This window comes from Mauremys reevesii, linkage group 3 (assembly GCF_016161935.1).
Source record: "Mauremys reevesii isolate NIE-2019 linkage group 3, ASM1616193v1, whole genome shotgun sequence".
Taxonomy (NCBI): Eukaryota; Metazoa; Chordata; order Testudines; family Geoemydidae; genus Mauremys; species Mauremys reevesii.
In genome coordinates, this window is record NC_052625.1 from 111,509,871 (window position 1) to 111,527,043 (window position 17,173).

General features: G+C 41.9%; 1 protein-coding gene across 3 annotated transcripts in view; it reads right to left on the reverse strand.

Annotated features, from left to right (window-relative positions):
- The window catches only part of ENPP3 (ectonucleotide pyrophosphatase/phosphodiesterase 3), an 89,372-nt gene that overhangs the window by 25,663 nt on the left and 46,536 nt on the right, over positions 1 to 17,173 (reverse strand). For all 3 annotated transcript variants that reach the window (XM_039531875.1, XM_039531874.1, XM_039531873.1), the window contains exons 9-14: positions 16,556 to 16,665; positions 11,161 to 11,226; positions 9,359 to 9,431; positions 2,143 to 2,251; positions 1,832 to 1,960; positions 59 to 90 (exon numbers count right to left, since the gene is read on the reverse strand). In XM_039531875.1, coding sequence (XP_039387809.1) covers positions 59 to 90; positions 1,832 to 1,960; positions 2,143 to 2,251; positions 9,359 to 9,431; positions 11,161 to 11,226; positions 16,556 to 16,665 — 519 coding nt within the window. The remainder of the gene's footprint in view (positions 1 to 58; positions 91 to 1,831; positions 1,961 to 2,142; positions 2,252 to 9,358; positions 9,432 to 11,160; positions 11,227 to 16,555; positions 16,666 to 17,173) is intronic.

Sequence of the window (17,173 nt, forward strand, 5' to 3'; positions counted from 1 at the left end):
ATATGCCTTTTAATCAAAATATCATTAAGAGGAAATACATGTACAAGAGTTTACTCACGGTAAGGTTTTTAACAATTCCTTCCGAATCAACTGTTTAAGAAAACAGACAATAGAATAAGTTGCATTCAAGCTATTGAAAATTCAAAGCACTGTGCAAGAATTTGCACTATTTTTGCATCCACTTGTATACTATTTGTAAAAGTGAGCACCAAGTGTTTTGTCAGCCTGTGCAGATTACCCAGCCATCTACTTATCAGCTCCAGAATCGTTAGGTAGGAACCCAAAAAGGTGGACTGCGGAAAGCTGCCATGGCAGTATCTAACCAAAGACAAAGCTGACAAATCACTGGAGACAGACTCTCCACCTCTACCCCACCCCCAGTTTGGAATATCAGATTTGCAGTGCTGGACAAGATCTGGATCACTGGTCCTTCAAGTCTTGTTTCCTGGCTTTGGCAGTGGCCATAACTAATGCTTCAGAGAAAGGTAAATCTGCTGCCATAATTCATCATCCACACTTTGAGAGAGAGAGAGAGATTTAATCTTTTGTTGTTAACATTTAATTTTGAGTTTGTTTTTATTTTTACAGAACCCTGCTGCTTTAGGGAAGGCTAATGCTTTTTAGGGATAATAAGATGCCCACAAGAAATGAGAGAATAATTACATTAATAGTTTAAAAAGCACTAAATCTTATTCATTCCCTCCTCAGGACTTCTTATCCTAGCTTGTCTATTCTGTTTCTGTCTTGTTTAGAGTGCAAGCTGCTCAAGGCAAGGACTGTCTTTAGTTTGTGTGGGATCTATTCTACTGCCAAGCACATTAGCTGTACATTAAAAATGTGAAATAATAATAAATAAGCACAATAGCTTGGTGGCTCCTAAGGCCCTAAAACAAGCATCACTTTTACCATAGGAATTCTGTATGCTCATTGAAACGAGTGACCCTGGGCCTGTACTTTCCCCAGGGGCGGCTCTAGGTATTTTGCCACCCCAAGCACGGCAGGCAGGCTGCCTTCAGCGGCTTGCCTGCGGGAGATCCCCGGTCCCACAGATTCAGCAGCAGCCTGCTGGAGGTCCGCCGAAGCCACGGGACCAGCGGACCCTCCGCAGGCATGCCGCCAAAGGCAACCTGCCTGCCGCCCTCGCAGCAACCAGCAGAGCGCCCCCGGTGGCTTGCCGCCCCAGGCACGCGCTTGGCGTGCTGGTGCCTGGAGCCGCCCCTGACTTTCCCATGTTCTGTTCCCTGACTGAGAGGGAGAACTTAAGTCAAGTTGATAGCATCATACGCCACAGGCACATTTAAATGGTTTCCATTATTATTAATTTGTATTATATCTCCTAGAGGTCTCAACCAAGATCAAGGCCCCACTGTGCTAGGTGCCGTACACACACGTATTAAGAGACAGTCCCTGCCCCGGAAGAAATTACAATCTAAATGGAGAAGACAGACTCTGACTGGGAGAAAGGCAACATTATTATTCTCATTTTACAGACAGGAAACTGACACACAGAGATTAAGCCATTTGCTGGTGGCACAAGATATTTGTGGCCCGGGGGGAACTGAACACAAGTCTATCCTTTCTTTTTCCGCATGAGATGAAAACTCAAATTGCAATCTGTCACAAGAGTTTTTATCTTTTAGCATCATCTGGAGTTACAGTCAAAGATCACTCTTGCAACATTGTTTCCATGAGCCAAAGACATGATCAGTTGGCACAGAAAAGTGTTCACTATAGACATCACCAAGGTTCAAAACTATTGACTATCCACTTTCCTTATTTCTTTCCTTTCTGCTGTGCTGGTGGTGCACTAACAGCATGGGTTCACACTTACAAGTAAAGTAGTCTTCTGGAACATTGTAAGCCCGAATGCGAGCTGCAGGCCCATCATACATGTAGAAATTAATTTGATTAAAATAATCCGTCATGTATTCTAATTGGTTGCAGTAGGTCTTATCCATTCCTAAAACGAGAATATATAAATATTTATTTTGTTATATTAGAAATTGCAATATTGACAAGACTATTTATAATAGCTTATTAAAATAGTGATCATGAACACCAGAAACAAGGAAAAGAATAAACAAGGACATATAGTAAGTAGAACAGATACTGAAAAGTTAAGTACAAAACTAGATACAGTACCATGATCAGCCAAAACAATGAGATTTACACAGTTGTGCAGGTTCCTCTGTTTTAGTCCCTCCATTAACATTCCCAATGCCTCGTCTGCTAACTGCAAGGCTTTAATGACCTAAAGAATAAATAGAGTTTCATTAGAATTTCTCCTTGCTATTGATTTCAATGCCCCTAGTCAATCTATCAGACTGTATAATCAGAGTAGGGAAAAATAAGCAAATTTCTCTAGTATCAGAGGGGTAGCCATGTTAGTCTGGATCTGTAAAAGCAGCAAAGAGTCCTTTGGCACCTCATAGACTAACAGACGTTTTGGAGCATGAGTTTTCGTGGGTGAAGACCCACTTCGTCAGATGCATCCGACGAAGTGGGTATTCACCCACGAAAGCTCATGCTCCAAAACGTCTGTTAGTCTATAAGGTGCCACAGGACTCTTTGCTGCTTTTACAAGTTTCTCTATCATCTTTCTACACTTAATTTTTTCTTTGTTTTTGAGCTAAAAAATAATTCTGTCAACATCACTGCATTTTATTAGTGCAAATGCCCACCGGTTCCACAAAGCAAAGAAAACCCCAAACTACCATACTAAGTTTTGCTATACTACATTAGAAATAGCTTTTGTATAATAGATGCTAAATCTTGTATTTAACAAAGTGCCAGAGTCAGGTCAAATGTGGCCCCAAATGTAGGATTTTTTAAAAAAATATTCTTTTACAAAATCAGCAACCTAGAAACAGCGATAAGGAAATTATTTTTCTTGCATGTATTATTTTAAATATGAGAGCATCCTTTTATTATCAATAAGCACCATTACAAGAATGCATATATATACTGTGCCAACTGTTCATACAGTAATAAAGTTGTAATTCCATTGAGCTCTTACCCCTACAAAGGGAAACTCCCTTTCCAATTTGGGAAACTAAAGCCCTCCTTTTAAACTTCAGATGGCAAGTACACCCAAAACAAAGAGCAATTCCCCTTTGGTATACCACCTCCCTTCTCATGCTTGCCAGCTCATGTGGTACAGAAGAAGAGATCGCCTTGATTTTTTCTGCTGCAAGGCATACCTCTTCCACCCTCCTAACAGAAAGAAGACATACACTTAAATCATTTAAAAAACATAAATGTATGTATTTGGTCTCAGGGCTTTGGAGCAGAGCAGTGAAGCTGCAGGTTTTTTGCCTGGAGCTGTAGTGGAGCCAGAGCACAGCTCCAAAGCCCGGTTTGGTCTGATTCTGCTTCCTGTTTACAGCATTGCACGTGTAACTAAAAGGGGATAAATAAGTTAAATCACAGGCTTTATTTCTCTCTCTCTCTCTTTTTTAAAAAAAAGAATGACCACTTTTCTTGAATAGTCGGAAGAACACCAAGACAGAATGGAGTATTCATCACAGCATAGACTGAGAGAATAAAAATAGGCCCTTTTTTTTTTTTTTTTGACAAATAGCTTATTCACTGAAAAATGCAGTTTCAGGTTAACCACAACTATTGCAAATTTGGGTCAAATTCAGCTGACTAGTCTTGACCCCCAAAAATGAAAAAATAATTTTTGAAAAAGTCGCGCTGTTTCATTTTGATATGTTCTAAATTAAACAAATTGTCTTTTCATTTCTAAACTATGTTTCAGTTTGAAATTTCACTAGATTTATTTAAAAAACAAACAACAGTGAAAAAGGAAATGAACCAGGAAAATTTGTTTTGGATCAAACTAAACCTTTTCATTTGACCCAAAATTAATTTTTAAATATTTTTATTGCATTGAGAAAAAATAACATATTTTTGTTTCGAGTTGACCCGAAACAACATTTTTTAAAAAAAATTTGTTTCAGCCACACAACCAAAAAAATCAATTATTCACTCAGCTCTAATTATGAAGAAACATACAGAAACTTTCAGATTCTTATGATTTCTGATATGATACCACCAGAAATCTTATATTACATTGTAGCTTTATGTACTACTTAGGCCTGGTCTACACTAGGAACTTACATCAGCATAGCTACGTTTCTCGGGAGTGAGAAAAATCTATACCCCTGAGAGACATACCGATACCGACCTAACCTCCAGCATAGACAGTGCTTGATCAATGGAAGAATTCTTCCATCAACCTACCTACCACCTCTCCGGGAAGTGGATTGATTTCACTGACAGAAGAATCCCTCCTGTTGGCATAGCTAGTGTCTACTCTGACATATGCTTAGAATGCATGCTCTTTGGGGAAGAGACTATTGGCTTGTCTTCACTACTGTGCTAAATAGGCACCGCTGCCACTGATGCAGCGGTGCTGATTTAGCATGTCTGGTGAAGACGCATTATGTCTACAGGAGACTCTTCCATCAGTGTAATTACTCCACCTCAACAAGAGGCAGACGCGACATAGCACAGTGTAGACACCACTTTAAGTCCATATAACTTACATCGCACAAGGGGATGGTTTTTTTCACACCCCTGGGTAACATAAGTTACATCGACTTAAGCAGTAGTGTAGACAAGGTCTATGTTTTTTATGTGTTTGCATTAGTACACTGGGGTCCTAGTCCTGATGCTATAGCAATCTGAATAATTATAACAATAATGCTGCATGTCAGATAGGTAGGTAATCCTAGTGAAGATCAAGTTTGAATTACATGGTATCTCTAAAATATTCCAGATCCCTCCTTAGCCCTCCATAGAGAACTTTTCCTGCAACTGGAACTGTCATCAGTAGCAAACCCAATCTGTTAATTGTTGGATTCCATTCAAACTATTACAACTTACAATGCTCATATTGCTTGAAGTTTAAGCCAGAATGATTTGTCTAGTCTCAACTATCAAACATTTTAAACCTAAGTGAGATTTTTAAACCTTATAGAGAAAGTTATTCTATTTTGCTTTTCTTATGATTCAGGACCAAGGAACATTGAATGAAACTGAAAGTGAAATGAAATGAAAATGAAATATGATTAATCTGGAGAACTCATTTCCAGTTCAAAGTCACTAAGGCCAAGAGTTTATCAGAATTCAAAAGAGAATTAAAAGTCTATATGGATAAGAAGAATACTGACAGTAACGTTAGATTGAATTTATACATAAACCATATGAACCTGAAAATTACCGCATGCATAATATATATACATGTTATACACAACAATTTATATTAAAATACAATTAAGTTTGCAAAATCAAGCACTCAAAAGTTAAGAAAGGCCAGAATTAAGTTTGCCTGTGCAATCTTAATTCGTTTTACAAGTGTGTATGCATTTTGATACAGTCTTTAACTACATAATCACATGCTGTTCTTTTCCAAAGACCTTCTGTGTTTTTTTCAAAGAACTCAGTGTGCATGATGGATGGTTCTCAATTAATAAGCTGCGGGTTAATATTTGGTTTTATCCTCATTGTTTAATGTGTGACCATAGGCCTTATTTACAACACATTATTCAAACTCTGCTCTGAAGACAGAATTATTAATTTCCACATGGACTTCTTTGACACTCATCACTATAGTAGCATATGAGTGCTCCACAAACATTAATTTATCTTTAGACCACCTCTGTGAGATGAGGAACCACTATTATCCACTTTTTATAGGTCAAGAACTGAGGCACAAAGAGAGGAAAGACAAAAGTATCCACTAATTTTCGGTGCCTGTCAAGGGACCAACTGGTCCTAAAGGGGAGTCAGGGACTAGCCTAGCTTTGACAGGCTCCTGTAAGGGAGAATGAGCCAACCCAGACCCATTCAAAAGTAATTAAATCACTAGGTGGCTGGTTGGCAGCTAATATGCTAATGAGCCACATAAATGTTTTTCAGGGCTCCGTTGGGGTGGGAGGATCCTAGAGATAGGAAACTCCTGAGAAAAGTGGCTCCCAGGAGAGCTCACCAGAGCAAGAAGCCTGGAAGGCGTGCTCCTAGAAAAAGGAGCTCCCCTAACACAGAGTAGCTCCCAGAGATGGTGGCAGCAGCAGCAGTACAGAGGCCTGGGGACCTACAGCTGCCTGGAGAAAGTGGGTACAGGTAAGTGCTGCAAGGAATAGTAGTGGAGACTCAACTGAACCCAGCCACGAGAAGGAAGGCCGAGGACTCCAGACTTGAGGAGAGTGAGGTGCTTGAGTGATAGCCAGAGGCTAGAGCCAAGAGAAAGAAGAAACTTTATTTCTGAGTTTATTTGGGCTCAAATAAAGTAGACCCGAGAAGGGGACTTGTGTCTCACACCGTTTGGCTGCGCTGAGTTATTTAAGGAATATTGAAGAGGATAAACTGTGGTGGGATGCTTGCAGGGCCATCCTGAGATAGCAGAGGGGGGACACTTCAGGATGCCACCCTGTGATAGTGCCCAATTTGAGACACCTAGGACTTGATTTTTTTCAGACTATTTAGCATCATCGAGCACTTTATACATTGAAAGCACTGCTCCCATTCATTTCAGTTTCAGCTGTCAGTTTTCAGCACTTCTGAAAATTAGACCCCAGCATCTGAAGTAGGGCACCCATAATACATAGGTAGTGACCTCTTGTGAAAAGTTTGGTTTAATGACTTACCAAGCATCACACAGGAACCCCATGGCAGAGGCAGGGATGGAATCAGATTCTACAGGGTAGCATTCAACTGCCTTTACCAGGAGAACCTCTTTTCTCTTCCTGTAACCTGCCTCATTCACTACACACCTCCTAGCTTCTGCAACTAATTAGACAAGGGTCCTACAGATGGAACTGGTCAAGAATCTTTCAACAAAATGTTTTTTCATTGGAAAATGTTGATTCATCAAAACCAAAACTTTTCATAAGAGTGTATTGGCTTTGACTAAATTTTCATTGGGAAGGCCTCTCAGATCCAGGATGGAATTTAGAGGTGGTGGCAGGGAGAGATAAAGAGACCTTAGAATAGCCACATGCCCAATGGATAGAGCACTCACCTGGGATGTGGAAGAAGCAGGTGCAAGTCTTTGCTATGCATGATTTATTTCCTATTTTTGAACGCTTGACTTTGTAACCTTAATAATGTTCCTTTAACTTAGAGTTGCGTGTGTGATATTTTCTGTTTTTAAAAAAGCAAACCAAAAAATCTCTGCCCCCAAATTCCATCACGTGGCATCAGATTGACACCCACATAGGTCATCAGCAGGGTTGCAACCATTTGGTCCACCACATAGACCTTTGCCACTTGAGCAAATGGAGTAACTGATAGCAGTAGAAAGTTGCCATTTCCTACATAGACCAATACTAAAGGGGGATGAGACATCCTTTGTTGGTGGGTTTCACATATACTTGCTAAGAGCAGAGGAATGATGAGACTCAGAAATCTTGGGTTTCATTCCATGTTCTGGAGAGGAGCATAATCTGTTTTTCCCAAATGTGGTGCCTTCTGCCCTGTCCCCTCCAACATCTTGTCCATGTCCCAGTCTTGTCTCTTCCCCTACACTGGGATGCTTGTCCCAGCCCCATTCTCCTTGCATACCCAGTCACCTTCTCCACTCCTCATCCAAGTTCCAGTCTCCTTGTCCAGCTGGTCCTAGTCTCCCCATCCCAGTCTCCTTTCCTTGCTCATCCCATTTCCCCCCTCCTGGCTCTTCATCTGATATCTTCCCCCTTCTCCTGGCCTTCAGTCATCTTTATGCCCTGCCTTTATTTGCCCCCTATACTGGCTCAGCAGTTCTGTGGGGAAGCATGAGCAGTCCAGTCACATGCAGAAGCTGTCAAGGGATGGAGTATGTATAGTCACTCTGTGGCTAGTCATCATTAGGCTGGTCAGCATTAGGATTCATGAGGTGCTGGAGCATGTTCAGTGAGGACAGAACCTTTGGAGATTTGAACTGCTTAAACTCTAAGAAATCTACTGAGCATGTGAAAACAGCAGCTTTTTCAAAGGCTTATAACTTGTCCAAGTTTGGGTGAACACAAAGATCAACTCCTCTGCCAAATATCAAGTTCTTGCCCCTAACTATGGGAGCACTAGAGCTTTCCAAAGAAAAATTGCCAGAATTTTTTTAACATTGCAAAAGAACATGTTTTTCCCTAGCCTCATTTTTAGAAAGAGCTGAACCATTTTGGCTGATTTTTTTTTTAAGTTAGACTGTGACATACCCCTGGCATGGAAAATTTCAGCCCAAATGGTTAAAGTTCAAAATCATAAGCAATTGAAAACAGGGTCTTATAATGGGAAGTGTTGAGCAGCCTTAACCTTAACCTTAATATGAAAAAGGAATGTAAACTCTCCTGCTTCTAGACATAAACCAACCACTAATCAACATGGATTATGTGGGTGAGGAAGACATTTCCCCTGTAGGCTGGTTGTTCCATACTTGTTCACTAGAGGGACCATACCATCCTCTGAAGGCCAGTTTCAGAGACAGAACACTGAGGGTATGTCTATATTACCCACCGGATCGGTAGGAAGCAATCGATCCAGCAGTGGTTAATTTATCCTGTCTAGTCTAGAAGCAATAAATCGACCCCCGACCGCTCTTCCATCGATTCCTGTACTCCATCAGCACAAGAGATGCAGGCGGAGTCGACGGGGGAGCGGCAGCAGTCGACTCTCCTCAGTGAAGACACCGCGGTGAGTAGATCTAAGTACATCAAAGCTGCATATCTTAGATCGATTTCCCTCCCCCACCCCCGCAAGTGTAGACCAAGCCTAAATTAGATAAACTATTGGTCTGATCTGGTATGACAATGTCTATGTTTCCCAGGAAAAGTGTTCTGTGTGCATGTAAGTGAAAGTGAAATATGCTTTGAGTTCGGAATAACAGAAAATGTGATGAATGATGTGGACTAAATAAAATACATATTAACTGGTGTTTGTATTGTATTTCATACTCATAAAAGGATTTAGCCAGCTCTAAGAATTTGTCACATGGCCTTGAAGGATCACCTATCAGCCAAATGAAAGTTTGTTCTAAATATGTCCATGCTTGAATCTTAATATCCTTCCTAGATCTGTGCAGGGCTGAAAACAATTTCTGCAGCTCTGGTTAGACTACAGCTCTGCTTTTGTACTTGTCGCAGTGCTGGAACCATGGCAGGGTGGCCCTGACTACTCCCAAGATGCTAAACAAAATGAAATTAGGGATATTGATGGTTAGCACTGTTTGCTGAATTCCAGTATTGAATAATAGTTACTGTGTGTCATTAACTTGAGTGTAAAGCAAGTAATCAGGACTCTTCTGAACTATATAATTACTTTGATAATGTATACCATTATTTCTGGAGCAACTTATCTTAAGATTAAAAAAAATACAACTTACTCCACCACTAACTGGTCCATATGAGTGTCCAGAACTATCAGGTTCTTCAATATACAAAGTATAGAAATCTGGCCTAGAGTTAAACCAAAGAAAAGAACACTGTGAGAATTTGGGAAAGTTTCTGTAAAAACTTTATTTAAAAAAAGGAAACACTAAATAAAATTCCAAGCAAACAAAAAAACTTAGCACAGTTGAAGCAGTTTCCTCTCAATTGCCTTGTGAGCATAAACACTTAGGCCCACATTTCCAGAAGTGGCCTTCAATATCTTTAGTTGAGCATCCAGAAGTTGAGGCACCCAAAATTAGAGGCCATGGCCAGTAATGCAAGTGGAATCCATTTCTGACTGGTATGGGAGGCAGAGAGGGCAGCAGCTAATGGGGGGCATGTGACCTTCCATGTGACTCCTCCCCACTCCCAGCCTGGGGCTTTCCCACTCTCCCCATCCTCTCTCCATGATCCACCCCCTTACCTGGGGGGGAGCTCTGTCCTCCTCCTGCTGCGCTGGAGATTTCCGAACCGCAGCAGGGAAAGGAGCAGAAAGTTGGGCTACTGAGCGCCCCACGGCCGCAGCTCCTCCACCTGTACAGCAGCAGCCCCACCAGAGGACAGGGCTGGGGGCGCGGTTCCCCGAACCACAGGGCTCTCCTGGGAACCACAGCGGGGAAAGGAGCAGAAGGCCAGCAGCTCCTCTGGCAGCTTTACCACCCCCAACCCTGTCCTCCGGCGGGGCTGCTGCTGTTCAGATGGAGCCGGAGGAGACGCAGCCCCATGGAAGGCCCTGCGGTCCCACGTTCTGCTCCTCCTATGTCTTTCCCGTACGCCGTAACAGCTATAAATATCTTGCCGGGCCAGACTGGACTGCTCTACTTGCACTGCTGGCCATGTCTGAAAAATCTGAGCCTACTGCCATACTTTTTCCTGCTTTACTGGGTGAGATTCCAGAGAACCTCATCTAACCCCCAATTTATATGAGGTATTCACAATCCCTGACATAAAAGAATGAAAAGCTTTCTTTTATTTTATTCACATGTAACACAAATTCACCTGGTAATTCATTGCCCCACTTGACTATACAAAAATAATTCTTAAAATAATATTATTTAACTTAGCCAATCACAAACAGAACAGGAACAAAATGGCCATCCAACTGCTAACCTACATTTCCTAGAGCCTGGGCTCACAAACTCTTCTTAGGTATAAAAGCTCCTGGCATACACCTATTGCAGGGCACTCATATTACAAGGAATTAACATTAATTCTTGTGTGCCAACCTATTGCACATAGGAACAGAGTAAATTCCCACAAGACCACAGTAAGATAACTTTTAGACAACTGAGCTGTAGTCTGCATTACTGTGTGTAATGTACAATATTTATTCTTCCCAGAGAAGACTCTTAATTCTTTGATACACATAGATACACAGGCTTTGTTAAGCAGACTTTCTTCCGCTCACTCTCATCCAGGTTTACCTGGATGTCTCAGAATTCATCCAGGTAACACCAAAGAAAAAAGAAATTGTAAGCCAGCAAAAGACAGAACAAACCCCAGCCTATACAGTCCCATTCAGATATGTACACCCCACACTCATACTGTCATGGACTTAGTTTACCTCTTTCATCTCTAACTTTTGATCCAGGAAAATAATAGGCACAACCATAATTACAGCAGCCCTTTATATCCCAAGAAATATAACTGAGCTTGTTTTACACGCATATGAAAATAATGTGAAATCTATATGAGTGAAAATCCTTCTAGCATGTTTTTTTTTTTTAATACTGAGTTGTATATTATCAAGCTTTACCTCTCAGATTTGGAACCATCAAGCCATGTGAGTATTTCTGAAATTCTCTGTTGATATATAATTGAGCTAAAATAAAATAATAATTAATAATTAGGTTTTGTCATCAAGCATTTCCCAATACAAAAATATACATTTTCTAACACCCAGTAATGCAAAATTTCCCAGTAATTCATTTAAAGCCTAAGAGTTGGAGTCAAAAAGATAATAGGTATATGGTTTTGAATGTTAATAAATAAATGAGACACTTACATTGTTTAATTTCCCTAATATTTTAATGAAATATAAACAGTTCTAATGACAATTAGTAAGGTCCTGATCTTCAAACACTTGAAAATATGCTTCACTTTGCACATGTACAAAGTTAAATAGGTACATAAGAGTTTATAGGTTCAAGGCCTAAGTTTCTAAAACAGACACATGTATGAACAGGTAAGAAGAACTGTTTCCTTTATATAGCACATACAATTCAAGGACTTTGATATACATTACAAACATTAAGTATCTTCATAATACCCTTGTTAGGTAGTTTAGTATTATTATCCCCATTTTGCGGATGAAGAAACTGATCCACAAAGAGATTCACTTTCCCAAAATCACACACCAAAGTCTGTGGCAGAGCTGAGAATAGTAACCAGGTCACCTGACTCCCAGTCCTGTTCCCTAACCACAAAGTCATCCTTCTTTGTATAGAGTTATAAAGATAAGCCTGTAGCATGTTATTCTAATGAGGTTACAGGAATCATATAAAAGGTTTGGAAGATGACTGAGAAATTAATAGGAAAAGTTTAGGATACTAATATTAAAGGCAGCTGTAAGGAACAAATTTTAACTGTGAGGTTAATTCATCATGGGAGTATCTTATCAAGAGATGAAGTATTTTCTCTATCACTCTGACAGCATAAAGGAGCATTAATGTAAATGAGAATCTGGCCCTTCATATCTGCCTAAAAGATATGCTGACATTCAACCACAAGTTATTGTACTAATGAGTGAAATTCTATGCAGAGCCGTCCCATCCATAGGACAGACCAGGGCAACCACCCCGGGACCCGCGCTTTGGGGGGTCCTGCGCTTTGGGATGTGGGGTCCAGGGCAGCCTGGGGGGCTAACAGGGGGCGTGGCACCAGCAGCAGTGAGCAACCTGGCCCCAGCCCACCCCGCCCCACTCCGCTGACTCCCGGCATCACTCAGGTGAGAGGGTGGAAGCTGGAAAGAGGGGGGCGGGGGCTTGGGGGACGGGGTGGAACTGGGGCGGGGAGGGGGCAGAGCAGTGATGGGAAGAGGTGAGGCGGGGGCTTGGGAGAAGGGGTGGAGTGGGGGCGGGGCCAGGGCCAGAAAGGGAGGGGTTGTCCCAGGCACCACATCTCCCTAGGGAAGCCCTGATTCTATGTCTGCTATTATGCAGGAGATTAAACTAGATGATCCTAATGGCTCATTCTGTCCTTAAAAACTAAGTGAAATCCTGACCCCGTTAAAGTCCAGGGGAGGCTCCAGGCACCAGCGCAGCAAGCGCGTACCTGGGGCGACAAGCCACGGGGGGCAGCCTGCCAGTTGCTCTGATGGCGGCAGTCAGGCAGCCTTCGGCGGCATGCCTGCGAGAGGTCCGCCAGTTCCGCATCTTCGGCGGTAATTCGGCGGCTGGGACGCTGAACACGTGGCACCAGCGGACCTCCCACAGGCATGCCGACAAATCTGCATGACCAGCGGACGGCCCGCAGGCAAGCTGCCGAAAGCCACCTGACTGCTGTGCTTGGGGTGGCAAAAACCATAGAGCCACCCCTGTTAAAGTCAATAACAGAACTCCAATTTACTTTGAAGGGAGCAGAATTTCTATGAATTTTAAAAGCCATATATGTTGGGATTCCCTTCGAGATCTCTTTCTACTTGGCTTCCAAGAGCTCAGTTCGATTCCAGCCTTTGTCACTCAGGTATCTTTATTTGGATACAGCAATGATATGCTGGGTTGATCAGACTCAAATGCGGGGCATGGACGCAGGATACATCATAGATCCATATTTACACAGAAACTCTCTCCCTTTTATATACATTTACACATCTCATTGCATTTACTAGACATTACATCACACATTTTTAGATTGGCTCGGTTTCTCTGTAATAATAATAAATAATAAGATTTTATTATTATGCACTGTCCATGCTCGACCTACTCTTTACTTCATCTTTATATTCCTGACTTATCTTGTCCATTTTTATCTTGTTCTTAGTAAATGGTTCCCTGGGCATTCCCTCTCTTCTCTTAGCAAGCTCAGACAGACATTCTGCCTCTTAGCTAACTGACCCATTTTCTTATCTTAACACAAATGATCGATTTACCTCCCTAATCCTGTCTCCCAAGAAATGAGGCCTTCCCCATGTTCAATTATTCATGTCAGGCCAGGCCTATCTACACTCCACTGCTTCTATTTTTCTTGTTTATATTAGCATTCATTTCATTTGCATCATATAGCACTGGACTGGGTAACCTAGGGAGGTGGTAGAATCTCCTTCCTTAGAGGTTTTTAAGGTCAAGCTTGACAAAGCCCTGGCTGGGATGATTTAGTTGGGAATTGGTCCTGCTTTGAGCAGAGGGTTGGATTAGATGACCTCCTGCGGTCCCTTCCAACCCTGATATTCTATGATTCTATGATATTCCTGTCTTTCTGTGCTCTCTTTTACAAGTTTACCCAGCAACATATGCCTAAGACCACAGTGGCTGCAATCATTTGGACCCCTCTTAATGTTAGGTTGAAGGTATGAACTAGGGTTGCAAGCTCACTTCCTCTGGTACAGCTCACTAGGCTGTCTTCACTACCTATACAATATTGTCCCTCATTTCCTGTTGCTGGGCAATTGCTCAATTTTCCTTTGTACTAAATCCATGGTATTAATGGACAAGGGAGGTATGGGTACAAAGAGATTTGTCACCAATGACTCCCATTCAGGGTTGTCTGTCATGGCCCTTGTCACATTCTGCTTCATCTTCACTTGGCCATAGGGCATGAGTCCCAATCTGAGTCAGAGAGGTAAGGTTCAAACAAAATCCATCCAGGCTCCTTTGGCATTGTATTGTCCTCACTGAAAAGTTATGGTATCCTATAGCACATACTGTGTCCCCATGCCATACCACCTCCTTCACTCTCTCTTTAATGACTAGTCGGGCCCAATCTCCCTCGCTTGTGGTCAGGTTCATTCGTGCCAAGCACTCGCAAAATCATCTGTGCTTAATTCAGTTACAGAAGACTGTGTTTATTTCACGTCCTTCTGGTGCTTTCATCTTCGCACTGGGACAATGCAGTTTATAGGTCCCATTCTCTAGTGTACCCATACTGGTGACATATACCGATTCTTTAGGTTTCCATGTCCATCTAGGAATAGCAATCATAACTGGCACAATTGAATTATTAATTTTACATGGTGCTCAAGGTCCAGGTCCTTCTAGCATTGTAAATTGCCCCTAATATTATAAATTCCCTTTTCTACCACTGTGGTCCAGTAAGTATGCTGTGTAACAAGCTTGGACATTCAAGCCATGATACCACTCCAAGACCTCTTTCTACTTGGCTTCCCAAGAACTCAGTTTGACTCCAGAGTTTGTCACTCAGGTATCTTTATTTTGCATATAGCAATACAAGGGATGGACCAGGGTACATCACAGATCCAAATTCACCCAGAAATTCTCACCCTTTTATATACATTAGCACATTTAATTGCATTTACTATAGACTGCTGCACACATTTTTTGGATTGCCTTAGTTACTCTGCAGGAACCAATCTTTGTACAGCATGCTCTGTTCATGCACTATCTGTACTCAACCTACTCTTTATCTCATCTTTACATTCCTGACTTATCTTGTGTGTAGTAAATGGTTCCCTGGGTGTTGCCTCTCTTATCTTTGCTAGCTCAGACACTCCATATTTTATCTTAGGCCTTGGCTACACTTGAGAGTTACAGCGCAATAAAGCCGCCCACAGCACTGTAACTCACTCCCTGTCCACACTGGCAAGGCACATACAGCGCTGTATCTCCGTGGCTACAGCGCTGCAGGTACTCCACCTCCCCGAGAGGATTAACAGCTGCTGCGGAGTGGCTGAGACCCTGGTGCTTCAGTGTAAATGGGGAGTAACCTTATTACACAGTGATTGACCTCCGGAAACTCCCCATAATCCTTTTAAGTGAAGGTTCCTCTACTTGTTTTGTTGTGATGCCTCTCTTTGTTTTGTTGTGAACTCCTGGCTCCCGGAGCTGCTTATCAAAAAAAAACAAACACAGCTACTGTTTGCTGTGAATGAGTAGAGTCAGGCAGGGGGGCTCCCTTTAGAACGCCCACAGCTAATGTTTGCTTGAAGAGAGAGGTGGTGTGGGGGAATGAGGGGGGGTCCATTTAGTTGAGCAGCATCTTATCTGGTCTGTGAGAAAAAAAACAAACAGCTGCTGTTTGCTTTCAGTGAGTGAGAGGGAGGTGGAGGAGGGAAGGGGTTCAGAACTTGCAAGGCAGGGTGCTGACACAGTGTCCTCACTCCAAAATCCCACTCTCTCTCTCCCCCACGCTCCGTCACACTCCACCCCACCCCCCCTCCTTTTGAAAAGCATGTTGCAGCCACTTGAACGCTGGGATAGCTGGCCATAATGCACCGCTCCCAAAGCCGCTGTAAATGCTGCAAATGTGGCCATGACAGTGAGCTGGCAGCTGGCAGTGTGGACAGACTGCAGCGCTTTCCCTACTCAGCTGTACGAAGACAGGTTTAACTCACAGCGCCGTACAGCTGCAAGTGTAGCCATACCCTGAGTCATCCATTTACTTAGTTAGCACAAACATTCTGTTTTCAGCCTGCTAATCTATTTACCTCCTTAATCCCATTTTCTGAGAAATGAGGCCTCCCCCATGTTCAGTTACTCACATCAAGTCAGGCCTATCTACAATATATACATTTCCAATAAAACAATACACTAGAAAAACATTGGCTTGTTATGAAGCTACTATGTGAGTATTCTCATTGTGAAAAAAAATCAGAGAAACTACAATATATTTTGCAGATTTGCCTGGAATATTTTTCTGTTTTTATCAAAATTGAAGGACTGTTTTCTAGTAGGAAACTGTTATTTTACTATAGTCTGAAACTATCAAAGCCATTTAGTGAATAGAGATGCCCATCACTTATCCATGGTAACTGGGCATCTAAGTCCCTTAAGTGGTTTTGAAAATCTCAGCCATAAATGTTAGTTTCATGGTAAAAGTGGGATAATTTGACACTAATATTGTGTCTGTTTCCCAGAACTTTGGTAAGAGCTCTAATACTTCATCTTTATTTAAAAAAAAAAACTATTACCAACTTGCAGCTTTGAACCAACTTATAAGACTTGTGTCATAAATCTTTTGACTATTCTGAAACTTACTTGTTGTACAACCTGTACAAATTGGGATATGTTCCATTAATAGGTACATCTGATCCAGGCCAAAAGAACGTGCCAGCCTTCAAATTCTGATACATTGCTGTCAGCCAGATCTAGGTAGAGGACACAAATATAGTATTTCAAGCCATTCACACTACTGGATAACCAGATACAAGACAGTAGGGACAAGCCAAAGTACAGATTCAGAAAAATGCAAGTGAAGATCCTTTGCTAGGCTCACATTTTTCAGTTGTTTCTTTCACCTGCCCTACTGTTATCCAACTATTGCAATGTTTTGTGATTTGATATTTTACAGGATTGAAGACAGGATGCTGCCCTCTATTGGCTGTTCAGAGCTTAGCATGAATGTCAGGGTATTTCTATATCTGACAGCTAACAATGATCTTCCTTTTGTTCCTGTGGTTTTGGTTGTGAAGGGCTAGGGCCCAATCTGAGCTCAGCAGCAGGTATATTTTGTTTTATTACACAGAGGGGATAAACTTGCCATATTTAAGGTTGCAACCACAGTCCCGTTACCAGGCTGATTGGATTCCTCGTGAAACAACAACAAAAATTATATATTTGAACCCATGCAATGTAAGTGTTTTTTCAAAATGTTTG